Raw genomic sequence first — 26,504 nt, 5'->3', positions numbered from 1 at the left:
TGCTCTTTTTGCCAAGAGACTTGGTCCCTTATGAAGAATCTCTGTATGTCACAGGCTTTTTGGGGAACACAAGGGAACCCCATCAGTGAATTTTTGAGAAGGTTTCTATGTCATTTCGGGCTAGGCCTTGCCAGACAGCACACACCCTGACTGATAGGACCCAAGATGGCCAGGTAGTCAGATGACCCATCTTTAAGGGGTGGAAAGAGGGATGCAGAAACAAACACTACAGCAATGAGAGCCGTGGAGCTGGATTCAGGGGCACCTGAGTGGCTCCGTACGTTGAGCATCTGACTCTTGATTTTGGCTCAGCTTATGATATTGGGGTCATGGGATCTACCCTGTGTCCAGCTCTGTGCTGGGTGTGGTGCCTGCTTGGGCTTCTCTCTCTCCCTCTGCACCTCCCCCCTTTCCTTACCACCCTTATCCCACTCCTGCATTTTCTCTTCCTCTAAAACAAACAAAAAGATGAATTCAATGCCCGGTGAAAAAGAACCAAAAGAGTAGAGAATTCAGTCCCTTACAAAAACGTCTAGGGCAGGCTCTGTTGACCTGGAGCAGCACTCTCCAACAGACACTTAATGTCAGCCACAAATGCAAACAATATATGTAATTGGAAATTTTCTGGTAACTCCATTTAAAGAAAGTAATTGTAAGTGAAGAAAGTGAAAGTAATTGTAACGTATTTCATTTAGCTCCATATTTCTAAAGTGTTATTTCAACATGTGATCAGATGAAATTATTCAATTATTTTATGCCTTTTGTCCTGCCGAAATCTTCAAAACCTGGTATGTATTTTATACTTAAGAGTCAATGTTAGGAATCCCTGGGTGGCTCAGTGGTTTAGCGCCTGCCTTCGGCCCCGGGCGTGATCCTGGAGTCCCAGGATCGAGTCCCGCATCAGGCTCCCTGCATGGAGCCTGCTTCTCCCTCTGTCTGGGTCTCTGCTTCTCTCTCTATATATATCTCTCATGAATAAATAAATAAAATCCATTAAAAAAAGAGTCAATGTTAATGCAAACTAGCTCCAGTTGAAATGCTCAAACAGCCACACGTGGCTGGCGGCTACTGAATTGGGCAGTCTGGGTCCAGATGTGCGATCTGTGGACCGGCTCCATCAAAATCCCAGGGAAGTGTGTAGAGTGGCAGGTCCCACCCCTGACCCAGTATTTTAACAAGAAGCCCTGGTGATCCGCATAAACTTAGAGTTGGAGAAGCTCTGGTCTAGAGAAAGGCTTCCCAGTCTACTAGAAACTGGGGAGGATGAAGCGGAGTTGGTAGATTTGAGATCAAGCTCCTCACACATTCCTGTAAAGAGCCAGGGAAACAGAAAACACGACGCAGCTGCAGAAATAGAGCACACTTTTGTCTTCCATGTGGTTTCGTGAGCTGTGACGTCTTCATTTTGAGAAGTCCACTCTTCACGCCCTTACGCTGAGATCTTATAATGATCCAATTGCGCTTGTATTACCTTGGAAGCGCAAAAGTAACAAGAATTAAGTAACTGCAATATTAATTCTGTGATTTAAGATGGCTCTTTCTTAGTACATGATAGAAAATTGGGAAAGCAATCTGTACTTACTATGGAAACTCCTGACAGGCTCCAATTTCAGGATGTTTGGATAAAGATTAAATATGCATCTGGGGGAAAGCAAACATATTCATATCTTTCTTCCTTCGGGCTAAATGGACGCAAATCAGGGGATCAGAAACATTAACTTGGAGTTATTTTTATCTTTCCAATCTCTAGATTGCTTTAGACTCCCAAAGCCAGAAGCCACACTGGATTTTCTACATTTTCCTAACAAATTGTGGAGGGTGGGGCAGGGTGGGGTGGGATATTTGTTTTCCCTCTGCATCAGTTATCCTATCTTAGATTATTTTTTTTTTTAATTTTATTACTTATTCGAGAGAAAGAGAGAGAGAGAGAGAGAGGCAGAGACACAGGCAGAGGGAGAAGCAGGCTCCATGCAAGGAGCCCCATTTGGGACTTGATCCCAGGTCTCCAGGATCACATCCTGGGCCCAAGGCAGGTGCTAAACCACTGAGCCACCCAGGGATCCCCTTAGAATAAAATTTTAAAAAAGATTTTCTATCTTAGATTTATTGAGGGTGTCCTTATTACTTTTTCACTAGTTTTAAACTCTTGGACATTAAGGTACTCAGATGAAGATGCACTCAATTGTGTCTTTAGTAATTCAGGATAGGAAAGGAGATGTGTTAACATGTGACAAAATGTTCATTTCCCAGGCTTTCCTCTTCTTTGTCCATAAAAGGAAAGAAAGGTATATTGATCAGGGATGTTCAGAGAAATAGAATCAAAAGGTATATGTTTATATATATAGAGAGATTTATTTTAAGGAATTGACTCATGTGGTTAGGAAGGCTGGCAAGTCCAAAATCTGCAGGATGGGTTGGCAGACTGGAGACCTAGGAAGAGCCAACATTGCAGTTGAAGTGTGAAGGCCAGCTGTTGGTAGAATGCTCTCTCGCCTGAGGGAGATAAATCTTCATTCCATTAATGCCTTCAACTGATTGGATGAGGCCCGCCCACCTGCATTATGGGGAATAATCTGCTTTACACAAAGTCCATCAGTTTAAGTGTCAGTCTTGTCCCATCCACATAGAAACATCCAGAATCATGTTTGACTATCTTGGCACCAGAGCCCAGCCGAGTTGACACATGGAATTAATCATCAGAGGTGAAGATCACAGTAGCTTAAACACCAGAGGGAAAAAGCCTTGCATCCTCGTAGGACAGAGGCACGATCTGCTCCCTATACTTGGGATCAGGGAAACTTGTCTTTGGAGTTGTCCTGGGTTCAAATACAGTGGCTCTGGGCATGCACTTGAACATCGCAAAATGTCCCTTGGGTCAGCTTTCCCAGAGGGCAGGGACTAGCTGCTTACATTTTCTAGGCCCCTGGGCCGGGCACAGGAGCTGTGTGCTGCTGCCTGAGTCAGAGCTGTCCCTCGGAGATACCTCGAGACCCAGAGCCCTACCGCTTGCTTCCCACCCCAGGTGGGAGGGGACCCTGTATTGGCCGGGGACTACCAGATTCCACGTCAGTGCTCCCATGTTTTGGCTGCAAAACATTCAAAACTGCTTGCTATGGCCAGATTCTCTTGCTCATGAAAACAAAAATGCCTGGAATCAGCAACATTTCCTCTCCTTGTCCACTCTTTGCTCTCTCTCTGCCCAAGCACACACTCCCCAAACCTGCAGTCAAAAATACAAGCAAAAAAATGATAAACAAGACAAAAATCTCCAGCCATCTCTGTCTTCCTTTTGCCTTCTCTCCTTCCTTCTTTTGGTCCTTTTCCTCTTCCTTCCACAACTAATTCTGATGATTGGAGGGCAGGAAGTGGGGAAGCAGAAGTTTGACCTTCAGGAAAGGAGTCCAAAATGCTGGGCTGGCTGGAAGCAACCATCAGTGGAATATGCTGGGTGATCTGGACAGGTAAAATGTCTAAGTCTCCAATTTTTTCATCGAGGTTCTGGAGAACTCATGTATTACACGAGGCTTGGGACGATGCATGGAAAAGGAAATCAGAATCTGCTGGCTCATTTCTGTTCCGTGAAGAATATAGAGAAAACACTTCATTGGACTAATCCAATTTAAAGTGATCCTAGTTCCTAGGAATAGGCAGTGCAAAAGGAAGCATTGGTGGTGGCTAAAAATCCCCTGTGAATTGTGCATCTCACTGTGCTCCTTAGAAAGGGGACTCAGTTGCTCAGCCACACATGCCTGCTATGTCGCAGGCTCCGTGTGTTGGCAGATGAATGAAGCACAGTGCCACCTCTGGTGGCCACCTTCTGATCCAATCTATTTATCTTCTTTAAATTGTAAATTTTTTTGTGAACTGGAAGTTTATGGCATCAATATATTTTTCTTCCCTAAGATTCCTACTTGAACTACAAATGTAGCCAACACCAAGAGGGATTTTACTCTTACTTGTGAATAACTTGCAGTGACTCGGCCTGACCTGACCTGACCTGCATTCATTTGAGCATCTACTACAAGCCTGGGTGTTCCAGTGGGCTTAGTTCTCAGCCCACGGTGGACACTTCAATTCACCCAGAAGGGGACCCTTCTACCACATTTGTAACATTCTTAGTCCTTGCAGACCTAGAATGTAATTCTGAAGTGGTTGCTTTATCCATCACATAAATCAGGGGCAAAACTGAACATCCCCCATGGGGCACCCAAGGGGACATGAGCCACCTTCGCAGAACACTAGAAACAGGATTCCTCAGGTCATTGGTCCCCATCTAGTCCAGAACCGGAGCAGCAAGTTTTTTTTTTTTTAATATTTTATTTATTTATTCATGAGAGACAGAGAGAGAGAGAGAGAGAGAGAGAGAGAGGCAGAGACACGGCAGAGGGAGAAGCAGGCTCCATGCAGGGAGTCTGATGTGGGATTCGATCCCGGGGCTCCAGGATCATGCCCTGGGTCGAAGGCAGGCACTAAACCACTGAGCCACCCAGGGATCCCCGGAGCAGCAAGTTTTTAAGACCACATCACCCATTCCTGGCAGGATGAAGGACTTGTGGGCTTCCAGACACAGGTCTGGATGAAATGCCTCTTTCTGGAAAAAAGCTATCCATCAGCATCAGTGATATGCCGGAAAACAAACACTGGCTGAGCTGCCCCTCCCGGAGAGGAGCACATGGAAACGGATGCTGTTGAATGCTACAAAAAGGAAGATGTTGAAAGAGAAAAGGAACATGCCTTCGTTCTGCTGAAACTTGGTGAACAAGAAGGGGGAAATTTTCCAGAGCCTGGAAGACGATCCCAGTGCACAGAGTGCTGACAGATACAAAATTCGAGCACGATATGGATCATAATGAGATGGATGGTAACGAGAAAGATGTTATTTGCATTGAAGCCAGAAGAAAAAGAAATTGGAGTTAAACCATGAATGGGAGAATATGGCCAGCAGAGGGATGCGCAAGCAATGGGGCTCCATGGGGCTCCATTTACTTGGTAAATATCTGCATTAGTAATTCAGAAGAGGGCTGGATTTAGGGACTTTGGAGGGGCCTTAACTTCTCCCTGTGGCAGGAGGCCCAGATCAGTAGCTTCAAAGGCATCAGATGAGCCCTGGTGTGCAGGGAGAAACATAAGAAAAATGCGTAAGAAAAATGCTCAGTTCGTTCCTCTGATCGTTTATTCATTCACCGGGCACTTGCTGAGCTCACTTGTCCCAGGCGCTGGGAAGGGATGGTGAACGAGTTGAGGTCTGGGTAATGCAGCTGCCCTAGGCTCTTCCATGCTGCCTGCAGCAGTGACCAAAACACGGACCAAGTTTAGAGCACTACCTGGGAGCATTCTGGAAACAGGGGAGGTTTTGATCCCATCCCAAACGTGGAAGATCCAGCAGGGAGGGAGGCCATGTGAGGACCTAAAGGACTCCGAGAAGTTTCAGGAGAAAGCAGAGGAGAAAACCCCAGCAAATTCTCACAAAGAGGCAATTAAAAATATGCTGGCAGTCTGGAGGCGGAGGGGGATATGATAAAAGTTTATAAAATCACAGAGAGAGTGAATTAAATCACACAGAATGGTTAAAAGCAGATGTTCTGGCGCCGGATTGTCTGGGTTCAAATGTTGCCTCTGCTGCTTTGTAGCTGTGTGACCCGGGGCAGATTCCTAACCCGTCTGTATTTCTGTTTCCTCATCTTTCAATTAAGGCTAATAAAAGGAGGCTTTCTTACAAGCGGGGATGTGGGTGTGAAGCTTTAGATGAGTTAATGTGCATAGATCACTCAGGGCAGTGCTGGGCACAGAGCAAAACAAAACCTGGTACCTGTTATTACCACTTTCCCAAATACCAGATTTGTAAAGGTGGTTCAGGCCCTATTTAATTGTTATTTATTTATTTATTACTTATTTATTTATTATTTATTTTTAACTTAATTTATTTCTTTTTTCAGGCCCTGTTTAATTGTAAAGATAAGCACGGCACATGATGACACAGGGGGCAATGAGAAGGAGCGTGCTCCATCTGGGAGCAGCACAGGCATAACCCGCTAAAGGGTCCTGAGGATGTTAGGCTAATTCCTGGGCTTAGGTGTGAGACCTGACCCACGTCGGAGGGGCTTTACCTCTTGTCTCCGCGGCCCACCAGGTACCTTCACAGCTCTCAGTCACAGCCTCCTGCGGTTGTGCCACTGTGGGTCTGACGGCATTTGCTAATGAGAAAAGGATTGCTCAGCCTGGCAAAGGGGGAGATGTTAAGTCTTTGATGTAGCAACACGTGGTAATAAGAGGCCATCCATCGAAGAGCAACACCTTGCTGGAAACCAATCGCCAGTGAATTCTTTGGTATTTTTATAAAGAAGAGAAGCTTGTGTCAACGATCCACACACTCGGGGCCTAGCCAGAGTTGCCTTTTGACAAAAAGCAGGAGGCATTTCTGAGGTCACAAATGGAGGGGACGAAGAGCTAACTGCTTGGAAAGGGGATTGGTTCCCCTCAGTTGAGACAGGGAGTTTATTGATTTCCCAATGGGTCAGTCACTTCCTCTTCTGTAGATGCTACGCTGGGCCTTGACGTGAAGTGGTCAAGTCCTGAGGTCAAGCATGGCTTCTTTGGCCAGGTCATCTCCATTCCCTAGGCCTCAGATGGACTTACCCGTAAAATGGTGCATCGGGGTTAAAACAAAACAAAATAAAACACCAACCAGAATCCTTTCTTCAAAGGAAATCTTACCTCAGGGTCTCAGGAATAGAAGAATACATCTCAAGTCGGGGGTGAGGGGTGGGAGCATGGTCTCAGAGCTCCTCTAGCTCACCACCAGGACTCTTGTTTTACTCGTCCCCTGGCAATGGTGTCTCCACTCCCTGTGGCTCATCCTAACACAGTTTGAAAACTATTGGCCTAGATAAGCTCTAAGTCCCGTTCAGGTCTAACATTCTGTGGTTCTGGTGCCTTTGGCACCAAAGTGACCTCAAATCAAAGGAGCTCTAGAACAGCACTGCTCACAAAAATATGTAAAGTGCAGAAGCCTTTTCAAAGTTCCTAAAAGCCATAGTCTAAAAAGAAAAAAGAAACAGGTAAGATTAATTTCATTAACATATTTACCGGGACATATCCAAACAATTCAACATGTAATTGATGTAAACATAATTGAGATATTTCACATTTTTTTACATGAGGTTTTTAAAATCTCGTGTGCAGATTAAACCGACAGCACATTTCAGTTCCTATTTGCCACATTTCCAGTGTTCAGTAGTCAACACATGGCAAATGGCTACTGCACTGGAAAACACAGATACAGACCTTACGTGGCTCAGAGCCTTTTCTAGTCACAGGTGCAACCTACTCATGGCTTTAATGAGAAACATCTGCAGGCCCCCTGTTTCCAAACTCATGGATAGTGAGACAAGCAGATGGCCGGCTTCTGTCTCCACCACCCCACTAAACAGGGCAGTGTCACCTCTTTTTTTTTTTTTAAGATTTTATTTATTTATTCATGAGACACAGAGAGAGAGAGAGAGAGAGAGAGAGGCAGAGACACAGGCAGAGGGAGAAGAAGGCTCCATGCAGGGAGCCCAACGCAGGTCTCATCTCCGGGATCAGGCCCTGGGCTGAAGGCGGCGCTAAACCACAGAGCCACCCGGGCTGCCCCAGTGGTCACCTTTTTTTAATTAATTAATTAATTAATTAATTAATTAATTAATTAATTTATTTTTGGTCACCTCTTTTAAGGGATCTTTCTCACTAGGCTTTCTCTGGGCCTGGAAAGTGCTTTGGGATGTTTCCCCAGGCTGGCCTCAATGACCTCAGGTGCTCCACACGTCACTGTTCTATCCCTCAGCTCATGCCCCACTTCTTGTGGATTTATTATCACCTTTACAACCTGTGGTTTATTATTTCTAAGTTTCCTTTCAGCCTTTCTCTGCCTTAATTCTAGTACCTCCAAGAATCCACCTTGACCTTGAGGATTATTTTGAAAACCCAGCTCCCCTAGCCATCCTACCTTCTGCCATCATGCACGTGAAGGAAGTCATTTAATTAATATATTTCTCAATTGTTGGCCTAAATTATATCTTATATGTTGGCCTAAATTATCTTCATCTTTTGGATTTAACACATAGTGCGTTGCATCAAAACAGTATTTTCCTTAGGATGTTTGTTGGAACAAAGTTATGGCTCAGCATAATCATGATAGAACACTCAGATACAATGAAGATGCTTTGCTGTTTCTTCGGGACTAAAATTGAACATTAAGGCTTTGCTGGCTATTTGTAGAGAGATCAGGTTCATAGCCATTGGCTGGCTGGTATTACAAATTTCAATCTAAGGGCAGTACTTCAGATAGTGTTTTCACATTTATGACTCAAAAAAACAAAACAAAACAAAACAAAATCACCTCTTTTTGTACAAAAAAAGCTCAGAAGTGTAGCAACTGAAAAAAATATCCATCTGTAATTTGTTTTCTACCACTCTATGATTTGAACATAAGTTATACCTTTAGAGATGCTTAATTAACAAAAAATTACATGTTTATATATGTTAATGATCTGGTAATTTTTCCATGTTTCACGTTTGATAAATGATGAGGAATGTTGCCATTTTTCCTAATTTTTCAGCTTGGATGGCTTCGACTCTTAGTCAACTAAATTATGATAACCCACTAGCTTGAAAGCATAATAAAATAATCATCTCATTAAATGAGTTAAATTTGTTTCTCAAGTGACATTCCCCTCCTGGGTCTGTGGGAAAGCTGTTATAAACTCTTCTGCAATTGTATAAATCCCTACTTTGTTTGGGCTTAGATAGTGAAGCATTAGCCATGAATTCATAATCTAGAGATCACAAGTGCTTTTACACAGAGGCACCCAGTTTCTGGAAGCAAGGACAATGCTTTTTGACTGAATGCCTTTTATCAGCAGCGTCATCATGGTGTCCCCTCCCGACCCCCCCCCCCCCCCCACACACACACACACCAGGACTTTTCCCTTTTTCTTCTGGGCTGGGTGTTACCATTTTGCAGATAAATGAACAATGTCTCTGGATGAACAGACACTACAGATGAGAGTCAGAATCAGGATTTATCTCCAGAATTTTCTAATCCCGAATTAGTGAACATTTTTTCGATAATTTTCTATGGTTAGGGAAAGGCAAGCTATTAAAGCTCCAAATAGACCCAGGGTACACCCTCTGGGAACTTCTTTTCTGGTTTCTATGAAATTACTCAGATTCCAAATTATTCCTTGGCCAGGGCCTACTGATGATCCGCAAGGCATTTGGACCAAAGGCTGTGTCCTAAGTACTCATTAGTTATCATTAAGGAAGGGAACGTGGATGTGCATTGGTGTGTGAACGCAGAAGGGGCTCCCCAAAACCCTTTCCTTTTTTAAAGATGATTGTATGCATTTCCTGCACGTGGAAAACACGGGTGCGGAAGCTGAACTGTGTATGTGCATGCACATGTGTAAAAAAGTATACATACCCCCTCCCTCCCCAACAGAAGGGGATTTCTCTTAGTAGCTCTTTGAGCGTGGCCATCCTTTGGCAACTCCTGATTTCAGATCTGCACTTAAAGCAATTATACGAATATGTCGCTGCCACTTAGCTTACTTACTCAGACAGGCGTGGAGCCCGAAGCATGTCTCCAAACACCTTCAATCTAGTAAGAGAGAAAACTCATAGCCGAGTATCCTATAGTGCTCCTCATGTAAGACTCTACTGTCCTTATCAAACTCCTTTGCGCCTGCAGGCGAGGGAAGAGGAAAAAGCTCTTATTTCTTTAGGGTCCTTTGATGCAGGCTCCCCGCAGGTAGCATCTCCACCCCTCTGCGTACCCCAAGACAACTTTCCCGCAGTTTCTCTGAGATTTTCCAGGCGCAAGCCAGCCTGCCTCGCCCCCACCCCCGCCCCACCCCCAGGCTCTTCCTCGGGAAAAAAAAGTCTGGAAAACCCAGAGCGGCGGCGCCGCCCCGTCGACCTGGGCGGGTGGTTTACCCTCCGCTCCGGCTGCTTCTCCGCCCGCGGCGGTGTCCCAGGAGCGCGGGGCCCGCGGGCCTGCGTTCGCCCCGGGGCCGCGCTGGGGGGCGGGGACCCTGCGCGCACGGCGAGCCCCGCGACCGCCCGGCTACTGCGCGCGCTCCCTGCAGCTTCTGGCCGGGCCCCAGGCCGCCGCCTCTGAGCAGCCCTCCGGGCGGCGGGCCGAGCCCCGGGAGGCCGGCGGGGTCGGCGGGGGCGTGACCGCGCGCAGCTGCAGGCGGGCCGGAGCGCGCCGCTGCCGCGCGGGGTGGCACCCGGAGGGGCAGCGACATCTGCGGGCGGAGGACGCGGGGAGCAGCGCGGCTGGGCGGGCCCGGCTTCCCGGCCCCCGGCGCCCCCAGCGCGTGGTGGGCGCTCGCGGGGCCCCGGTGCAGGAGCGGCTCCCGGGCTGCGCGCTCCCGCCGCTCCCGCCGCTCCCGCCGCTCCCGCCGCTCCCGCCGCTCCCGCCGCTCCCGCCGCAGGCTGCCCGGCGACGGCCGCGGATCTCGGGTTAGGGTCTGTCGAAGCACCTGGAGCGCCTGGGCGAGCCGGCTCCCCGCCGGGGACGGAGACTGCTCGCGGGGCCCGCCCTCGGAAAGTTACTCCGACTCTTCCGATCCTTGGTCCCGAGTAGGAGGGAAAGAGAAGACGCGATCCGCACCCCCGGGGCAGGGGCACGCGGGGGGCTCCGGGCCCAGGGACCCAGCCGGTTTGAGCCGGAGCAGCGATCCGGCCCATTGACACTTCGGCCCCGGAAAGGGTTAACTGCATCCAGCCGGTTCGGTTTACATGTAAATAGAGAGCAGCTGCTCCGCGCGGGCCCCGGCTGGCCCTTTTAAGTTTTTGATTGGTTGCCAATGACATCACCGCCCGCGTTCTAACACCGAGGACCCGGAGCGGCGTCGGATAAGCCCTCCTTAAAGAGACGAGGCCCCGCCCCCGGCCCCGCCCCGCCCGCTGCCCATTGGCCGCGGGCCGCGGCGAGGTAGCGGTCGGCTTTCTCCGGCTTCCTATTGGCCCGACGTGCCGTCGCTCGGCAGCCGGCCCGCCCCCTCAGAACCTTACATTTACAGTGTAGCAAAAGAGAAAGTAACTATGTTGCTGCTGGAGATCAATGAAGCCAAGTGAATGGGGGCTGAATGGGCGAATCCTTAGCTGAAGCGGAGCGCCAGATGGTGGAGGGCTACACTTATTTATGAAGTAAGTGGAAGTCAGCGCGGCTCCTCTGGAGAGCCTGGGAGTGTAAGGCGGTGTGAGTGTGAGTGTGAGTGTGAGTGTGTGTGTGTGTGTGATGCGATGCTCACGGGGGAGCCGCAGCAGGTGAGGGTATAGGGTTCCTGCTGTTGGCTCACGCTGCCCTGTGCGTTGACTCTCTCCGCAGTCGACTTGGATTTGGGGAGAAGAAAGAAAATGAGGTTTGTTGGGATGCTTTGCGGCAGTTTTAAATGCCAGGGGCTTGTTAGTGCGCTGTGTTGCGAAGGGGGATGAGCGCCCAGGAGTGGGGAAGTAGCATTCTCTAACGACTTAATTTTCTTTCCAGCCCCTGCCTAAGAGGTGGAAGGACGGCCAGCAAGGGAGAGGGGGCAGCTTAGTGTTTCTCTGGGAGGTTTCCTGGGCCGGTCTGGATGCTTTCATGGGCAATATAGACGCCCGACCCTCTGCTGCAGGGATGCAGATCTCTTTCTACACTCCGGCGTGTGTGTGTGTGTGTGTGTGTGTGTGTGTGTGTGTGTGTGTGTGTGAGCCGCGCACTCCGCGTAGAGGTGGGGGTCCCAGCCTGTGTCTCCATGAACACGCTTATGCGTCCCTCACCAAGGAAATGGGCTGTTGATCCTGGGACATACCCTACCTGGTAACACAATAGCAGAGACTTTCACCGCTTGGTCCAGCTGGGAAACAGTTCTAGCTTCTGGAATAGTACTTGCTCTTCAAAAAAAAAAAAAAAAAAAAATACTACGCAAAGGAGGGAGGGAGAGTGGGAGGGCCGGAGGGCCAGGGATGAACCCTTCTCTCCCATCCAAAAGTGGAGGAGAGAAACCTGAGTCGGTGGGGATCTGGGAACAAGTCGGGTGCGTGTCTCTGTGTGTCTGCGTGTGTGTGTGTGCGCGCCCGCGTGTGGACTCTGCCTGTGACACTTTGGCTCGGTGTCAGAGAATGGTGACGGTCGTGTGTAGACGGATGATAGATGACATTTTTCCAGACATCTCTTAAAGTTCCTTTAGACGAGCGGCTCTTGCATGGGGTTTGGTTTCTTTTCTCGGTGCGTGTCTAATAGAAAAGGAGCTGGTAGGGTCGGGTGGTAGAGTGCCCCTGTGCCTATGGAAGGAGGGAACTGGTCCTTTGCAGGCTCCCTCTCCTGAGGCAGGAGGTGGACCCTGTGGGCAACACTTCACTGCCCCCTTTAACAGGGACCGGCTCATTGGGAAGTCCTTTCTACGGAATTCATCCTCTTGGAGGGGCGGGGGTCTATCTGTGGGGGATTGAGATCTTATCCACGGGGCTGCCTCCCATCCCTCTGGGATGCCCGGCCTCTGTCAGCAGGGAAACGAAGGAGGTAGCAGAGTCGATGTGGTCCTTTCCTTAAAGGCAGGAGTGTGTGTATGTGTTTGTGTGTGTTTGGGGGGGGGGGGGGATGAGGTGGGCAGCAAAGGGCGATGGGTCTGCCAGGGTTGGGGGTTACCAGCCTGGCTCCTTAGCCTGAGGCTTTGTTTCAGGACATTTCGTTTGTAACAAAAGGGGAAATGCAGAATTAATTTATAAGAGACTAACAGGAAACACGGGAGGTTTTCATATGACTCTGTCGTGCTTTTCAAAGGAATGCAAAGCAAGAATAGCTCCCCGTTCAAGAGATTCACTTAGGGGGATACTCTCATTCTGATTTGCAGAAAGTTGCCATCCGCCCCTGATGTATATTTAGCTGCTGTATATTTTGGTGAGCCGGGCCAGCGCTCTTGGTCATTCCTTTGCCTTTGCAGTGAGTGAAGGAATTAAACGGAAAGTATGCACGGGTGGACAAGTGGGTCTTGCTCAGACGGTTGCACTATGCTTCTGCCCAGGAGGTGAGGCCCAGAATAGATGCCTCTTAGGAGCCTTCTTTTCTGTCTTCGGCTTTTCCCATTCTTTGTGCTTGTCCTTTCTCCAAGGCTGAGCTTCCACGTAGTACGTCCGTGAGAAGGTGGTTCATCAACTGTGTGGGCTGTACGTGTAACCTTGGACTTAGTGACCAAAGAGGAGGGGGGCCCTCGGGTTGACATCCTCTTGGAATCTGTAAAAAAAAAAAAAAAAAAAATGAGTTTCGGGCTTGGAGAGCGGCTTGATAAAGGGCCCTTAGGACAACTTCACTCAGAGGGATGCAAAGGCCTTTCCTAGGGTTTGGATCAGACTGCCTTGTGTGTCACATGACTTTATTCTTTCTTTCCCCCTCCCCTTCTTTACAGACTGTCTTGAGTTCTTCAGTTGCCAGTTTTCAGCCTCCTCATGCCTCCGTCTCCTTTAGACGACAGGGTAGTAGTGGCACTGTCTAGGCCCGTCCGACCTCAGGATCTCAACCTTTGTTTAGACTCTAGCTACCTTGGCTCGGCCACCCCGGGCAGTGACAGCCCCCCTCCCGTCATTGCGACCACCGTCGTATCCCTCAAGGCTGCGAATCTGACGTATATGCCCTCATCCAGCGGCTCTGCCCGCGCCCTGAATTGTGGATGCAGCACTGCCAGCTGCTGTACTGTGGCAACCTACGACAAGGACAATCAGGCCCAAACCCAAGCCATCGCCGCTGGCACCGCCACCACCGCCCTCGGAACCTCTGCCACCTGCCCTGCCAACCAGATGGTCAACAACACTGACAGTGCAGGCCCTTTAAGTCCATCAGGTGGGGTGGGCAGCCCCGTGGCAGGGACCCCCAAGCAGCTAGCCAGCATCAAAATAATCTACCCCAATGACTTGGCGAAGAAGATGACCAAATGCAGCAAGAGTCCCCTGCCGAGCCAGGGCCCTGTCATCATTGACTGCAGGCCCTTCATGGAGTATAACAAGAGTCACATCCAAGGAGCTGTCCACATTAATTGTGCCGATAAGATCAGCCGGCGGAGACTGCAGCAGGGCAAGATCACGGTTCTAGACTTGATTTCCTGTAGGGAAGGCAAGGACTCTTTCAAGAGGATCTTTTCCAAAGAAATTATAGTTTATGATGAGAATACCAATGAGCCGAGCCGAGTGATGCCCTCCCAGCCACTCCACATAGTCCTCGAGTCCCTGAAGAGAGAAGGCAAGGAACCTCTGGTGTTGAAAGGTAATGCCCCTGTTCCCTTCCCAAGCACAGTCCTGGTTAGCCCGGGTTCACTTTGGGTTCTGTTCTAGAAATGCCAGCGCTCTCCTTACCCTGGCGGCACGAGACCAGTCCAGAACTTTCTTCTTCTCGCCTTCCCTTCTTTGCCCTTAACTGTTTTTGCTGTAGTGAGAAAAAAACAGTCACGTTGAACCCAAAGCCGGAAGACCTGGGTTCTAGTCTCGAGTCAGCGTCTTGTTTGCCCTGCGCCAGCCTTCCACCTCTCTGAGACCGTTGTTGGGCCTTTTGGAGAGGCGGTGTACCGCCAGACGGTATCTCAAGCCATAGCTGGTCTGGTGGCTCTGTTCCAATCAATAACCGGTTGGAAAGTTATTGTGTCTCAGATTTCACCAAAGTTGATGGAGCGGAGGAAGCAGCAATTATGGTGAACGACAAGTAAACCTCCAGGTACCAGTGCTTTTTATGGGAAATCGTCTTTCGCACCTCTCTGACCAGCTTGGCTTTTATTTGGTTTGTAAAGTGACCGTCAAGGAGGGTGGAGATCCCTAGTGTAAGGCCCCACAAAAAGCGTTAAGTGTACATCTGTTCCTCTGCCAGAGCTCCAAGGGGACAGAGACATTTTTATGAAATACTCCGCAACCCGCTGTTCTTTCTGGCCTCATCTGACAACCACTGGGCATCATGGCTCCTCCCACGATGGGGTGGTAGGTCACTTGTCCCCCTACGATGAATGCAGAATAACTCTAATGTCAGTGTTCCTGAGCCCTGGGGGGAAGAATTAATTACCCCCGTTTTCAGAGCACCTTCCACACAGTGTTGCCTAACACAGCAGGGGAGCCTTCATCTGGTGTCTCTCAGACTTGCTCCTCTTTGTCCTCAGCTATTGTCCTTTGGAGCACTACACACCACTCTTTCTCTCTGCTCTCTTCTGTCCTTTGATGGTAGCTAGAGTCATCGTCTCTCTCTTCTTCTCTTGTGTTTTGAGCTAAGGTATGCAGCTTCCAGGCCACATCACCACCAAGTCTCCTAAAGCGTGTTGACCAAAGGTATGGCTGTGTTCCTTTGAACACCTTGCGTATTCAAATTAGAACAGGCCATTGGGCAGAGCAGGTCAGTCGTTTTGCCTTTGCATGACAGCTCTGCCATTCTCCTTCTTGTCTTCCCAGGGATGCAGTCTGCATTTTGTTAAGCAGCGTTCTTGGAAATATGGTTCTGAATGACTTCCATACGTTCCCTCTGTCCCATCCCCTCCTGCTCCCATTGGGCTCAACTGCCACAAACGCACACCTTTTCCTAGGGCTGGTAGGCTCTGGGGGGAAGGAGAACATGATGGAAGTCATATCTGAAGAGTTTCTGTAGGGTCTGGGCATTTTTGTTGCGATTGGTGAGTTTTCTTAGGGTTACAGGTACATTCAGATTTCCTCTGTGTAGCTCTGTATTTTATGGTTTTCTATTCTTGTTTGGTTGGCTCTGAGTGATTCCCAGTAGGCTTACCCAGCTAGTGTTCTCTCACCATGATCTCGGCTTGTCTTGTCTTTTTTTGGATGAGAAAATACAATCCACAAATTTCCCATTTGTCATAGTTCATCTTGGGGGAGCAAAGAGAGAGGGTGGCCAGTGGTCTTGCGGGTCATCTCTTTGCTCATGTGGAGAGTTGGTGTTAAGAAAAAGACCTTTTCTGTCTGTATGATCTGAGGACAGGCGTCAAAAAATACAAATTAAGATGACCCTGCACTTGAACATGAGGGTGATTAGGAGGAGTTGGAAATCTCACCCTCTCGTTTGCAGTGAACATGGTTGTGTTTGGGGGGTACCGGTCAATCGCTGGGAAATGAATCTACCGCTGAAGGTGGGGTTCCTCTCCTGCGGATGCAGCTGAGAGTCTGGGCAGCCTGGGTTTGTTCCTCAGTGTCAGTGAAGTGCGATTGCCTCAGTGGGGCGGGGCCGGACATGCTGCTGACCTCACCACTGGGCACCACTGGGCACCCCGGGCGGCCGCGGAGAGGGCTCGTCATTTTCGGGTTGGCGAGACGCAGCGGCGGTCGACCTGGAAGACGCGCTGGTGGTAGAGGTTGGATTATTTGTAGCTTTGGGGGCTTTTTCTTCAAATATCTGGGAATTTGACTGAAGATAGTTTAGGAGCCAAAGGGTCCGTAATCTAGTTTCTTTATTATTGTCATTATTATTTTGGTCTCTTTGGGGGGAATGGCTTAAAATTGGGACCAAGATGGGAAAGGCAGGAAAGTGAACATGATTAGAACACCCCCAGAAGACCCTTTCATCTGGGTACACCACAGGTTAATACCGTAGCACCATGGAGGTGAAGAATGAGGTGGGCATCTCTCTCTCTCAGAAGGCATGGCCAGTGACTTCTCCCAAGTTCTGGAGTGGGTCAGACCATTCTGGTCTAGCCTTGCTGCTGAGCTTAATTATACTAATACTAATCCCTTCCCTTGGTGATGCAAGCTTTTATTTTAGCAAAGTGGTTGTGATACCATTTTGGAATGAGTGATGTTTTCGCAGGGAAGCTATGGTGGCAAAGGTAGTTAGAGGTTTCTACCTTAGATCCTAAGGACCCCTTAATTTATTTTCAGAGATTTCAGTACAATCTTGGGTAATTTATGGCTGACCCAACTGATTCTGTGGTTTATGTTTGTAAACACTGGTTGCTACCCTCCCAGTCCAAGTTTTATGTCCCCCTGTTTCAATGCCATGTTCTCCATTTTTGGTGCTGCCTGTCAAGGAGAACGGCTGCTCAGTTACCATTTTAGTAATGCTGTGTCAGGTTGGGAAGAAACTGATCAGAGGCACAGAAGCCCCTGGGATTAAGTTACTGTTCTAATTTACAGTCCCCTCCCTGTCGTGACCTACGTCTGAATCTGTGTTTTATTCTCATCTTCCGAAGAATAAATGGCATCAGACCAGTGCTTATCCTCATCCTGGTGAAAAGGATCCAAACGAATAAATATTTGGGGATTTGCAAAGTCTTTGAAAGAATTACAATCTGTTTTTCCCAAAGTTGATTTTCAGTATGATTTCTAACCAAACTGAATAAGAAGGCTAGATAGTTTGGGGTCTTTCATGACGAGAGCTACCATCTTTGTTATGATGTTTATAGGGTACCTTTTCTTTTCGGGAAAGCTGGATTCAGGACAATAATTTATCATTTGCTCCAGTTGGAAAGGATAGTCTACACTCATCTGCTTCCTCCTTCAAGACATCTATGCCTTTAAAACTTTCATTATAAGAATTTTCAAGTATATGGAAAAATAAAAAATGAGTATCAAGAGCACCCTATACCAATCACTCAGATTAAACAGTTGTTCATAGTTTTTCCTATTGGCTTTCTCTTCCATTTTTGGTTGTTGAAATAGTTTATAGTATAGACAACATTTTAATGTATTCAAATATGTTTCAGGTTTAAAGTTAGTGTTTTAGAATTAATAAGGCTGCAAATATTTTATAGTATGGACATTTTTATACCTAAATACTTTAGTATCGTGTGCCCATTTTTTAGAGTTTTTTCACATTTAGGTTTCTACTGTGACTAGCTAGCTCTCAGGTCTGTGCAGAAGCATCTCTCTCTTGGAGTCGGAGGGTTCCAGGCTCCTCCGGGAGACTGTAGCTCCCCCTTCCATGGATATGTCAGGGCCTATATCTGTACTTGTTCTGTGCTGTCACAAAACCAAGACTGACTGGTTTCATCCCCCATGGACCTACTGCTCCACCAGGCGTGTTGAGTGGGGAACAGGGCAGGAGAGAGACTCACTTCAGGAAGCTGATCCATATGAAAGATCTGATAACACAGGGAGTTTGATTTTTATACTATATAAAACCTTCCGTCATGATTCCTGAGAAATGAACCACACAGAGCACACATTCTTCCATAATCACAAAAGATTCTGAAGTCACAGTTACAGGCAGTATTGAGTTTGATGACAAAGTGAACTACTTTAGCTCAATAATCAGAGATCCTACGAAAATAGTCTATTTCTGCTTCCTTTCGTGGGGGAAACAAAAGTCTACCCCTTGTCTCTCAGGATGTTAGGAGGAACTTTTATAAAGATACATGAAATAAAGACATACCTATATTCACAAACTTAGTGTTCTTATTCTGAGCCTCTGCTTAACATCCAAACATGCCAAACATTCGTCTTGTAGCAAATGGTGGAGAAATTCAGGCAGGATTTTGGATCTGGTCTGTCTGATTCTAGTCTTGGTCCTCTCTTAATAGCCATGCACCCCTGGGCAAATTGCTTCATACTTTACTTCCTTAATTTCCTCATTTATAAAAGAGGATATAACAGTAGCTATGTCACAGTGTTAATCTAGGAATCGAGTGAAGTCATGTGTGCAAAGTGCCTAGACCAGTTTTCATATGTAGTAAGCACTCAATAAATGTAGCTTAATAATAATATTATTATTATTGGTTGAGCAGAAATGATGGTGCTGGTAAAAAGGCAATCTGGGCTCTTCTTCTAAAGGAGCTAGGTATAGCAGTGTGTGTGTGTGTGTGTGTGTGTGTGTGTGTGTGTTGCTATGGCCTAAAAATAACTTGGTGACTGTTCACTAATTTAAGTAGCATACGGTTGGAGTGCCAAGTAATTATAAAAACACGTTGGGTCAAGAGGCCGAAGTTATTTGGGCAGATCCTAGAATTACTTATTTGTAGGGGAATTTGTAAAAATGAGATGACAAATCTGTCCAACTAGTGTCCCATAACTCAATAATGAAAGTAGAAAACTATTAAGCTTCACTTTTTCTGGCCTCTCATCAGGCTGGTTTATTTTTGGAATAAGGATTGTAGTCTGACTATAAAAGGGTAGGTGGAAGGGGGGGGGAGTGTGCTTCATTTTCAAAAGTTCTCGAAGCTTTGAGTTGTGACGAGATGGCGTGTGAAGGAAAAAGGAGGGAACCGTGGGAAGGCCCGCTCATTTCTGTAAGCGAGAGTTGACCCTTTTCTCTGAACTGGTTCATGGTTGCCTGTACTCTGAGTTTGTGGATATACTATCCTGCTTCCTAATTAAAAAGTAAGTGGAAAGATGTACGTGAGCTCTCCTCTATCCCTGTTCTTTCTCTGTTCCTCATTGACTGTGTGCTCAGCAAAGTGGGGTTTAGCCCACTTACACTTGAGTTCAAGTCTAGGCTTTTCTATCGATCAACTGTAGTTGCCCTTGGGGAGCTCAGGTCACCTCCCAGAACCCCACTTCTTTCTCCTTTGTAAAAGAGAGATAATTACAACATCACAGGATGGACTGAGACAATGGGAATCAGGTGCCTGGCACATAGCTCTCAATAAAGCAGCCACTGGGCCCTGTTCCCCTACCCCTGTCCCTGTGCCCTTTCGGATCCTCTTAGGTTAGACATTGGTCAGCGGGGAGGATGGCAGGTTGTTCTAAGCCTAGTACTATGGGAGCATGTTAAGTATCAACCACTTGTCCTTACCAATTCAGATCAGTTAAATTAACCACCTGGCTTGTCAAGGACAAGTTCAAGGAACTCCTTTCCTGACAGTAGTGGATAATGATTTTAGATTAGAAAAAAGAGGGTAAGGAAAGGGAGGTTTGACAAAAATCATGGGAGCTGAGAAGCTCCTGCACAGCCTGTGGCGCAAACACCGTCAGAAGCTAGGTGTGAGCCTTTGACCAGAAGCCAGGCCAACCCCACTTCCTCAGACTCGGCATTAGCAGCAGCCGGTTCCCTGTCCCAGCCTGGGGGGAGCTGTTTGGGCATAAAAATGTGTCGATTTGCAGTGCCGAGGCAATTGAATTCAAATAGGTAGCCAAGGGTATACTCTGCACTAGGGATAGAAATTCTGATCCCAGGAGAGGTCTTCTCCTGTTCTTTGAACTCAAGCATCCCCATTGTTAGAATAGAAAGGAACTTTAAAGGCCCCTTAGTCTAAGTTGTCCCTGCACAGTGCTCACTGGAATCGCTTGGGGCCATTTAAAAGCTATAATGCTCAGTTCCCACCTCCAGAGATTCTGATTAAATTGGTCTGGGGGTACAGCCTGTACATCAAGATTTTTTAAAAGTGTCCCTGTGACTGTGATGTGCAGCAAAATTTGAGAACCATTGATCTAGTCCAGTTTTCTCATTATGCAGTTATTGAAATGGGCCTAGAGAAATTTAACTTGCCCAAGGTCACATGCATGATTAATTTTAGAGCCTTGGTCCTCAGTGCTAAAATAAGTCTTGCCAGGTCAATAGAGAGAGAGAATGTGTGTGTGTGTATTAATGATAACAGGATCTAATGTATAAAATACAAATATGAAATGATATATTTAATCAATCACTTTTAGTACTGATAAATTTTTTTTTTTCTGAATTTTGAGATTTCAGTCCAGAACTATCGGGACCTAAGTCTAAGCTCTTTTGAAACCAGCAACTCATGGTCCCGATATTTGCCTGGGTCTCGGAAATAGAGGATGAATGTTAGCATTGATTTGAACTCATCTTCTGGGCAACTTAATGGTTTAAGAAAGAACTGGAAAACACAAATCTAAATGCACCCTTGTACCAAAATGTCTCAGGTTTCTAGGGACTTTTTGATATGTTGGACTCCACAGAGGTATAGCCTGTGAGTAGAGGAGATCCATTCATTTGTTCGACAAATAACTACTGAATGCATTCTGTGTGCTGGGTACTGGTTTTTGGGCTGGGGATCTGCCCCCTAATCCTTATAATCTAAATGCGTGGATGGAAGCCTTTGCAGAATAGGCCAGCATTCCAGATCTTTCTACCTTGGAGATCATGTACCTGTTTGTATTCTTCATCCTCTTGTCCTACACAAATCTTAGTTTACGGAGCAGTTTGTCTTCAGGAGTGCCATTCTCCTGGGAATGTTTGTGAGGGATTGGCCTTCCTCTCTTTTTCCCTTGCAAGATGAAGTCTGGCCTTTTCTAAGCATATCTTCGTGGACCAATAGAATTTCTTTCCAAAGACTTGATCTAAAAAGACATTTTTTTTTGTAAATTGTTGTTTTTTAATGGAAAAGGGAATATACATTCTCTTTCTGCCTTAGAAGCTCAGGGCTGACAGGCCTTCTCTGTGCATTAGAGTGGAACTTTGTAATTTGGACCTCCCTAATTTTGGACATGTTGCGGATAGGAACACGGCTGGTGTTTATTTTTTCCTGCATGCTATCTATGAAAAGAGGGCATGCTAAGCAAACAAGCAAGTAAATAATACTTCAAAGACAAGGTTTTAGCCTGCTCAGGGGAAAAAAAAAAAAAAAAGTTTGCAAGTACAATTAAAAACTACTCTAGCAGACAGGGGTGGGATAAAAACTTAAATCTGTCTTTTCAAAGTCTGAATTATTTCCCCCGAACCATACAGGTCGCTCTTGGGCAAAGTTTCTTTGGCCGCATTTCCTTATACTATATACTCTGCATTCACATTGTATAACCTTGCTAATTCGGAAAAATTGGAGGGAAGAGAAAACGATGAGTATGAATCACAGTCTGAATTTTACTGTACATTTAGGAATGTATGTTTTATATTGAAGTTGATGTGTCTTTTCTAACTATGAAGTCTCTGACTCTTGAGATGTTTTCATCCATAAGCCAGGAGGAAGATAGTAGAATCCTTTTTTTTTTTTTTCTAGTGTGTCTGTTTCATAAGTGTGAGGATTCACGTACACACACACACACACACACACACACATTCTACTCCCCCACTCCGTCAAGATCCCTATTTTGTGTGCAACTGAAAGGAAAAGGAACCTTGAGCCTTTGCTCTTGGATGAGGAAATGAGCCATGCAGCCTGGGACTTTTATAGAAGATAAAGGCTGTTACCCCAAGCCCTGCCTCTGGCAAAGTGGAAGATCACTAACAGGAAGCAAAGGGTTTGCAGATTCATCAAATTATCTGTATTGCCTTTATTTCATTTGCAGTGAAGGCCTAGGCATCTTTTTTTCCACCTTCTAAGACTCGGATTTCATGGAAAACAAAGCGAGGCCAAACTTCCTCAGGGCTCCACCAAAGGGTTTCATTTTCTTTGTCTCCCTGCTCCCTACCCCCCTGCACCCATGGGACCCCCCATGGGCATCTGTTGCCCAATTTCTCAACCAGGGAAATAGATAAAACTGCCTGATCCAGGGGTCACGCTGGGCTGCTGCCCCCTTTGAGGTGCATAAACCTCTCCTGTTATAACATGAGCTCAGCTGATCTTAGCTGGTGGCCCCAGGTGACAAGGCAGTCACCACTTTGTGTCAGAGCATTGTTCTCCAGTTCTTTTTTTTTTTTTTTTTTTAGTTTCTATCTGTCTATCTATCTATCTATCTATCTATCTATCTATCTATCTATTATCTATCTATCCATCCATCCATCCATGCATCCATCCATCTATTCACGAGAGACACAGGCAGAGGGAGAAGCAGGTTCCCTGCAGGGAGCCCGATGCGGGACTCGATCCCAGGACCCTGGGGTCATGACCTGAGCCCAAGACAGACGCTCAACCACTGAGCCACCCAGTGTCCCTCTCCAGTTCTTTAATGCTTTATAGTTATTCTATGGAGGGAATCATGCCACAGTTTGAATCCTGGCCCCAAGGTCTACAACCACTGGGCTAAATATTAGAAGCTGTTGCTACTGCAAATGAAGAGAAAACACAAGAGTGGGAGGAGCAGGGGCAGAGACAGTGGACTAGAGGAAACGGAACAGGGTGAGGGCAGAGGAGCCCCTCGGGGTCACAGTGATAGGATCTTCCATGTCTTGCACTTGAGTCCTGGGTTCTAATGTTCAAGACAGAGAGTTATTGGCATTAGCTATTAGAGTGTCTGCTTCCTTCTTAAAATAATATGTCTAGACACAGACTTCTAAGGGGAGGAGCCTTCCTTGGAGGGATGGGGGCATTTTCTTGGGTCTTATATTTCTAGTCTTATTAAAATAGCACATTTTTATAATAAGACTTTATAAGAATGGTTTCACGGTTCATCTTGAAGTGATATTTTAATTTGACAGCAGAACACCATTTAATCACATATGACTACTCTGGGTCTGGCCAACCTATCATCCCTGAGATTAAAAAATTATTTTCCAGGGGGATCCCTGGGTGGCTCAGCGGTTTAGCGCCTGCCTTCGGCCCAGGCTGTGATCCTGGAGACCCTGAATCGAGTCTCACGTTGGGCTCCCTGCATGGAACCTGCTTCTCCCTCTGCCTGTGTCTCTGCCTCTCTGTCTCTCAGTCTCTCTGTCTCTCATGAATAAATAAATAAAATCTTTAAAAAAATTATTTTCCAGATAGTTTTGGGAAAAAAATTGATAGCTATCGCATGCTCTCTGTATGTTGGGCATCAGGCTGTGATATCTGGGTCTTATTTTGTTCTCAGTGCAGCTTCATGAGAGAGGTTTCCAGATCCCTGGTTTTACAGATGCAGAATCTGAGGAACAGATTCAGTTTTACTCCCATGGTATTAACCAGTGAGTTGGTGAACGAGAATGGCAACGTAGTTCTCACGAGGTTGAGGCCCAACTTCCTTCAAAGGAAGGAAGGAATGCTTCCACATGCTTATTTATAAGTGAGCTATAGATCTCATTCCTTATGGTTGCTTTAACTGTGCTTTATCTCTGAGGTGCCCTAAGTTATAATACCTCCCCCTCCCTTCCATTTTCTCATATACCCTCAAAAATGCCACCGCTCAGAACGTTGGCCCACTCTGTGTCCTCAGAGAAGAGCTGTCTTCCCTATGACCTCTGCTCTGAATTATATCTCAGTTTTTGGCAACTTCAAAGTTTGGTGATGGCAGAGGCTTTTAAGGAGTCACGGGCTGATTAAAGAAACTTTGAAAACTGTAATAATTGTCTCCAACATTTGTGAAATGTTTATTATATGCCAGACTCGGTGCTCGGAGCCTTATATCTCTTGATAACACTGCAGCTCATAGATGAGTAACTGAGACTCCGAGAGATCCAGGCCGGTGTCCAAGGTCATTCAGCTGTTAGATCCTGGGCTCAGCACTGATACGCTTCTGCTCGTTGCATTTTCAATGTAGAGAACCTTTGGATGTATTCTCCTAGTAGCCTGTGGATGTGGGGGTGATGTTCCTTCTGCACATATTAAAATACTTTCTGGAGGGGCATATAGGTGAGTGGGAAGAAAGACAGGTACAACGTTAGATTTTATAGCAAGAAGAATATATGATGGAATATATGATATGATGGATGGTACGAGATGATGTGTGACGACATCTCAAAGACTCTAATACTCAAAGGCATTTGATTGCTTTATATTCATTATCCATTCTGTAAGCTGTTAGTGGATAATAACATTAACTATAGATTTTTTTCCCCCCGAATCATGTGAGGAAGGAATTTCTAATAGGGTTATCAGTATCCTTTGAGAAAGTTCATTCTCTAGGATAAGGGAACAGAAATCTTATCGAACTATTTATTATTTTTCACTTCGGCTTTCTTCCCCTTTCTCTTTTTTTTTTAAATTAATTTATTTACTCATGAGAGACACAAAGAGGGAGGCAGAGACATAACAGAGGGAGAAGCAAGTTCCTTGCGGAGAGCCCGATGTGGGACTCTATCCTAGGGCTCCGGGATCATGACCTAAGCCGAAGGCAGATGCTCAACCACCGAGCCACCCAGGTGCCCATTTCTTCTTTTTTTCTTATCTTTCTTCTTCCCTTCTACAACCTAAGCCTACAAATACAGCTAATCAGGGAGTATGGCAGAGACGGACCCTGGGAAAAGCCTCATGGGCACCCTTGAAGGCTAGCAGAACAGACCCCTGGGAACCTGGCCCAGAGGAAGCATTCATTCAGGCAGAATTAGTGAGCATTTGTTCCAACTGTCCCATTTTACAGATGTGAATGCTGATCACTTACCCAAGAACATCTAAGCAGCTAGTAGCAAAACTGGTATAGGATCCACGTTCCCTCACCCGTGATTCAGTAATCCATTACTTCCCAGTGGGAGTGCTATCCTTTGGTTTGTATCAGAGTCATTATCAAATAAGAGAATCTTGGGAGTCCACTTGTTTGGTCACATCGCTCCATGTTCATCCTTCCCTTTCCCTTTGTTGTGAGCTTGGTAAGTGACTTCTCAATGAATCAGTCTGCAAATTTGTATTTGTAGTCACTCTCCTTCAGAATTTAAATCTCTCCTATCACACCAAGTATAGTTGGGAGGTTAACTCCATGGATTCTAGAACCAGACTGCTGAGTTTGAATTCTCACTTGGCCGCTTATTAGAAGTGTGAACTTGTAGGCATTGAATTTAATGTGCCTCGGTTTTCTTATCCTTGAAATGGGGAGGGTATTGATACTTCTCTCATGGGATTAATTGAGGATTAAATTAGATAACACACGTACAAGTGCTTTGAACAGTGCCAGACATGTAACGACTAGCATTTATTAAAAATGTCCCATAATTATAATATGAAATAGCCATAAGAATACTTCATCATTATCTATTTATATCCAAAGGATATATGAGTGATATAATTTAGAAAAATGGATTGACATTGCCCCTGGTACAGCATAAATAGAAACAGCTCCTTGATATTTGGTAGATTTTGGTTCAAAGATTTGGAAAAACGCAGTGGCTTGGATAGATAACTACATCTGTACTTTTTTCTGAATCAGTGCCATACTGGAAAATTATATACTATTTCTCTTTAAGAAAATCTTATAAAATTAAGTCTTAGCAAAGACTTAATTATGTAGCCATTGTTGGAATATCAAGAAAATTTTAGAAAGGAGAAAACAGATGATACACTCATCCCCCTGCCTGGCCTAGTTTCATTTTTACATATTCTCTTCATTCTTTTCCCATATATGTGCATATTTTGCAGAGTTTCTCATATGGAAACTGAAATTCATTTTCGCTTTATATTGTATGTAGTTTTGCTTTCCTATATCGCCATCAGATTTTCTTTTAATGTTATAGCATGTCTTATTTTATGGATGCCTCACGTTTTACTTAACTAATCTGCCTATTAATGACATTAAGATTATTTCCAAGTTTTTGATATTATAAGAAAAACCTCTTGAGGGAATCCCTTCTCTGGAATCTTCTTTACAGTGTCCCCCCCAACCTGCTTCCCCATAACCACCACCTTGAGGAATGGAGGCTGGGGCCAGCTACCTTGGCTTTATATTCCTACCCCCACCCCCACCCCCATTCCCTTCCTGTACATTCCTGCTTTTCTCCTCAGAATATGAGGGCCAACTACCTAGCAAAGTTACTGATTTTTAGGGAAGTCTTTGTCCTTGAT

The 26,504-nt window shown here is 46.2% G+C and overlaps 1 protein-coding gene and 1 long non-coding RNA gene across 2 annotated transcripts in view; one reads left to right on the top strand and one right to left on the bottom strand.

Moving 5' to 3' along the window:
- Window positions 1–5,159: 5,159 nt before the first annotated feature.
- On the bottom strand, window positions 5,160–10,869 carry LOC119868049. Its single transcript, XR_005385727.1, has 3 exons — window positions 10,524–10,869; window positions 9,593–9,721; window positions 5,160–7,037 (listed from the first exon to the last, which is right to left on the bottom strand). It is a non-coding gene; the product is annotated as an uncharacterized LOC119868049 (long non-coding RNA).
- Window positions 10,870–11,034: 165 nt separating this feature from the next.
- DUSP10 (dual specificity phosphatase 10) overlaps window positions 11,035–26,504 on the top strand; it is a 38,148-nt gene continuing 22,678 nt past the window's right edge. Inside the window, exons 1-2 of the mRNA XM_038586188.1 lie at window positions 11,035–11,193; window positions 13,431–14,281. Of these exons, the coding sequence (XP_038442116.1) occupies window positions 13,471–14,281 (811 nt within the window). The 5' untranslated portion in view covers window positions 11,035–11,193; window positions 13,431–13,470. The remainder of the gene's footprint in view (window positions 11,194–13,430; window positions 14,282–26,504) is intronic.

The sequence above is a fragment of the Canis lupus genome, chromosome 38 (assembly GCF_011100685.1).
Source record: "Canis lupus familiaris isolate Mischka breed German Shepherd chromosome 38, alternate assembly UU_Cfam_GSD_1.0, whole genome shotgun sequence".
NCBI classification, from domain to species: Eukaryota; Metazoa; Chordata; class Mammalia; order Carnivora; family Canidae; genus Canis; species Canis lupus.
This window is presented reverse-complemented; position numbering and strand designations above follow the sequence as displayed.